General features: G+C 31.0%; 2 protein-coding genes across 2 annotated transcripts in view; one reads left to right on the forward strand and one right to left on the reverse strand.

Annotated features, from left to right (window-relative positions):
- Positions 1-1,178: 1,178 nt before the first annotated feature.
- On the reverse strand, positions 1,179-2,158 carry RpL24-like (ribosomal protein L24-like). The gene is made up of 2 exons (XM_011502075.1): positions 2,024-2,158; positions 1,179-1,643 (listed from the first exon to the last, which is right to left on the reverse strand). The coding sequence occupies exons 1-2, from the start codon at positions 2,102-2,104 to the stop codon at positions 1,215-1,217; spliced, it is 510 nt and encodes a 169-aa protein (XP_011500377.1). The 5' UTR covers positions 2,105-2,158; the 3' UTR covers positions 1,179-1,214.
- Positions 2,159-3,823: 1,665 nt separating this feature from the next.
- Positions 3,824-4,322, forward strand: part of LOC105364255 (neither inactivation nor afterpotential protein G) — a 9,618-nt gene continuing 9,119 nt past the window's right edge. Inside the window, exon 1 of the mRNA XM_011502142.1 lies at positions 3,824-3,944. Within this exon, the coding sequence (XP_011500444.1) occupies positions 3,824-3,944 (121 nt within the window). The remainder of the gene's footprint in view (positions 3,945-4,322) is intronic.

The raw sequence follows: 4,322 nt of genomic DNA on the forward strand, positions 1-4,322 counted from the left end.
GGGGGTTGTGATGTAAAAGAGTGTATATATATATATATAACACTTATTGTTTTTAAACCATTTAAAAAAAGTAAAACAATTGGGTATTTGGTATGTAAATTCTCAATTCAATTGAAACTTGGAATTTTTATAATCTTTTTTGTAGAATATAAACTATTATCAAGTTTATTTAATTAAACTGCCAATTAAATAGGATTATAAGCTCACTAAATAATCTATACTATTTTAATTATGTTGCAAATATTAAAAATCGTACATTCGAATAAACGTCAATGTTTAAAAGAAGTGTATATATATATATATATATATATATATATATATATTTATTTATTTTTTTTTTTTTGTTTTTTTTTATTGTAACAATACGTATTTTAATGAGAAAAATATATGATGTAAATATATAAAATCTTTTATTAAGATATTAAGGTATTAACGAGGGTTTCGATGTTTTGAAATAATAGGTCTTACCATTTATTATATAATTATACATATTCACATATATTATGACACAATTTATAATTATATTCATAATCTGTTATTATGTACTAACGTTTAATTCCATAATTAAATTACAATAGTCAATAAAAAATAAAAAATAGGATATCCTTAATAGTAAATATTTCATTATTATCGTTTTAATGCTATAACTAAATATATATAGTGTACGTTTATGAAATAATACATTGACGAAAAGATTGAAATTTTAAAATATTTTATTTTAATACATTAGTTGTACAAGCAATGTAAACTTTAAACTATATTTGTTAAATTATAAAACTTCATACATCTAATTGGATAAATTTTTAATTATTATTAAAACAAAAGTTAAATCAAACTACCAGCTTTATTTAGTTTGATTTATTATAAACAAAGTAAAAGCTTCTTTAAGAAAACTGCAACGATAGACAATTTCAACCTGTTGAATTGGAAGTTTAAAGAATATGTGACCTGGCGCCATCTACATAAATAATAACCAACTACTTGACAAATTATTGTAACACTATGTTGTAATTGATAATGTAGGATGAATAAAGTAGAGTAAGTAATTGTGATGTGATTATTAATTGAAATTAAAGTTAGTGAAATATATTTATAGTAAATAAATATCTGTCATTGGCGGATTCGTTATATAGAATAAAGAAATTCTAAATAGTAAATATTCCAATGTAAACAATTAATAATCCAATGTTTGCTTCCAGGATTCTTTGAGAAAATTAGTTTACTTCTAACGCTTCGGCTTTAATCTCCGTATCGCTATCTTCCATCCTCTCATCTTCCTCATCCTCCAATTTCTTTTGTTTAAGTCCAGCCGCTGGTGAACGTATGAGAGCTAAATCTCTTTGTACTTCTTTAATATCCCTTTCTTTTTCAAGTTCTCGTCCTTTTCTTAATCTCTGCATAATATGCGTATTTACCCTCCTCTGCCTAATAGCTTCGACGGTCTTCATGGCTTGAACGGTCTTTGACCAAAGCTCTCTATTATACTTAATGGGAATGTTTCTTCGTTTTTCAAATTCAAATGTCGGATCGATTGCCAATTCTTTTCCAACCGTTTTTCTGTAAGCTTTCGTCCATTTAACCTTCCTTGGATTCTTCTTCTTTTTGAATGCGGCATGGCATTTTGATCGACAAAATCTAAAAATCTATTATATATTTATAGTTAATAGTAAAGCCGAAAGTTGATCGATACTGACTCATCATTTGTATATTTCATTAATTTGTTTAAAATACAGTATAATGTTAATTATTAGATAAAGAAGAAAGCAGTAGAAAACAGTCTGTCTCGCTAGCAGATCCGATAAAATCAATAATTATAAGACATTAGTTAGATTAGACAAGATGGGAATATAAATTTAAATAAAAATAAATTACAGTAAAAAAATTAAATCTATGCCTTTGTTTGTGTGCGCGTCTGCGTGCGCGTGTATTTATGCATAGATATATATGCATAACCTAAAAATGATTATGCGTGTCAAAAGGCACACAAATGAATATGATAATTAACTAAAATAAAATGTTTTACCTTGCAATCGTTTCTAACAAACTGGATACCATGTCCAGGATAAATTCTGGACGAACAAAAATAACACGTCTCGATCCTCATTGTTACGACTCTATGCACGAGGCAATGGTAGTGACAAAAGTACAATAAATTCTAACCAAATATCAACTAACCAAGTACAGATGTTGATCGTTAGATGGCGCAATTATATTATTTTCCTTACACTTTCATTATCAGACTTATAGATTTGTTGAATTTCATTCTATTCTTACAATAAGTTACAATTACTTTATGAAATTTACTAATAAATACAATCGTGATTATTTTATTTCTCATCCCTTCCAATCATTCGAAATAAAAAAAAAAAAAAAAAAATAACATTATTTTTATATAACACTTATAATTATAATTATTGATTATGTTCATTTAATAATTGATGATTCGGAGAGACTCTTAGTATGAGGACGAGGAGTGCAATAAATAATTTGTCCCAACTCAACGCAGCGATATTTTTTTATTATATAAAAAAATTAAAAGCGCTCATAGTCAGTAATTATTCGATTTTGCAGAAAAATGAGAAAGAAATAAAGGAAAATGGGCCTTAGTAGTATTAGATGTATTATTGTTTTATTAATTTGATATAAAAACAAAGCGAAAACAAAAAACAAAAAACCAAAATTACAAAATTCAATTCTTAATATTATATGTTAATAATATTATAACTACGCATTTACTTTTGCTTAGAATTAATTTTTATTGAAATACAAGCCATCGACGAAACAACGATTTATAACAATATTTATTCTTTATTTCTTAATTACTGTAAAATTTAATTAAGCAAACTTGAATTTGCTGCTAAAAATGTGCAAAACATACCATAAGAATATGTCGTCTTCATATTTTTTAATTTTGTTTTTCCTTCGTCCGTCTTAATTTTAATACAATCGCATATCCTCCAATGTAGGCATTGCGACTCGACTCGACTCGACGACCGTAAGCCAAACATATTAAAAACATAATTGAAAATAAAAATTTTGTCTAACCCGCCTATGAGCAATTAATGTCGCTCCGATTATAAACCGATAAATTCTGTATTATGGCTAAGTAATACATTTTAATAAAAGAATGACATAATCTTGCTCGATTTGCATAAATAAATCTTTAAATGATGATCCATTGATTATCCGAACTCTCAAAGTCCGAGAATAGAAATAAAAGTATTCGTTCGCCTGTAATAGAATCAGCCAACGTTTCGCTATTAATACTAATACGAAAAATTAATCAAAATACACTATCGTTATCATTATTATTGTTATTATTGTTATTGTTGTTATTGTTGTTATTATTATTAAATGCGTCCCACTTGTCAGAATGGGATCTCTCGAACAATAGCAAAATCAAACGGAACATTCGTTATTCCCGTAACACTTTGCCAAGCTCCATCGCCAAACCACAAAATGCGCCCTTTGATACGCGATCGATCATTATGGAGCCTCGATCGATCCTCGACAATTAATCAACCGAACTAGCATTCTAGAATCTGAAACGTATATGCGAGCCGAGCGATCGATGTGAGAAATAATAGCGACGCCCTTTGGGGACAATGGCGACGAAACGAGTGCGCGACACCGTGAAAAAATAAAAGGCTCTACAGTTTCGGCTCGCAGTTGCTGGGAATCGATGTGCCGAGGGAATCAGCGAGGCGTCCATATCGATTTGCGCGAGCCGACGAGCACTAATCTAATATTGAAAAAGTACGGGCGCCCGGCGTATGGGAGGGCACGTGCTTACCTAGTGGGGCACCGACCGGTGGCCAGGAACATGTGGAACTACCTGATCTTCTCCGGCCTCTTCGCGATCGTCTCGCTCCTCTTAACTCAGAATCTCAAGAGGCCGATAAGCATCGTGGACCGAGGAAAAACCCGTTACGATTACGTTATCGGTAAGACTCGCTGTAATTTTGCTGCACGATTATTGGTAATTTCGGTGGTAAGGATGAGGTTGCGCGTGACGTTGGCGACAGATCCTAGTAGCTCGTGTGGCCAGTTAGAGTTCCTTGTCTATTCGGCCTTGCTCCATCTGTCCCAAATGAAATATTTCTAATGTAAATGCTAATTTAGCGAGTGTTTTCGTATCTCGGATAATGCGATGTAAATTTCGTCGGCTCGAGCGTGGCTCGTAAAGTCCCAGCGGAGTTTGAAATGTCAGTGCTTTTCATTCGCTCGCCTTTTTCAATTGCCGAAAAATGTTAATAATGTTAATAACCAACAGTTGCTTATTACGTGTTCCATATTACGCGTTGCAATGTTTCGGTAACGGA

Source organism: Ceratosolen solmsi, unplaced genomic scaffold (genome assembly GCF_000503995.2).
Source record: "Ceratosolen solmsi marchali unplaced genomic scaffold, CerSol_1.0 scaffold43, whole genome shotgun sequence".
NCBI classification, from domain to species: domain Eukaryota; kingdom Metazoa; phylum Arthropoda; class Insecta; order Hymenoptera; family Agaonidae; genus Ceratosolen; species Ceratosolen solmsi.

Bases quoted from the DNA above. Each gene is read 5' to 3' on its own strand.
- RpL24-like (XM_011502075.1), bottom strand. From the start codon at position 2,104: ATGAGGATCGAGACGTGTTATTTTTGTTCGTCCAGAATTTATCCTGGA. The intron at 1,644-2,023 runs GTAAAACATTTT...AATATATAATAG, and splicing joins TTGTTAGAAACGATTGCAAG to ATTTTTAGATTTTGTCGATC.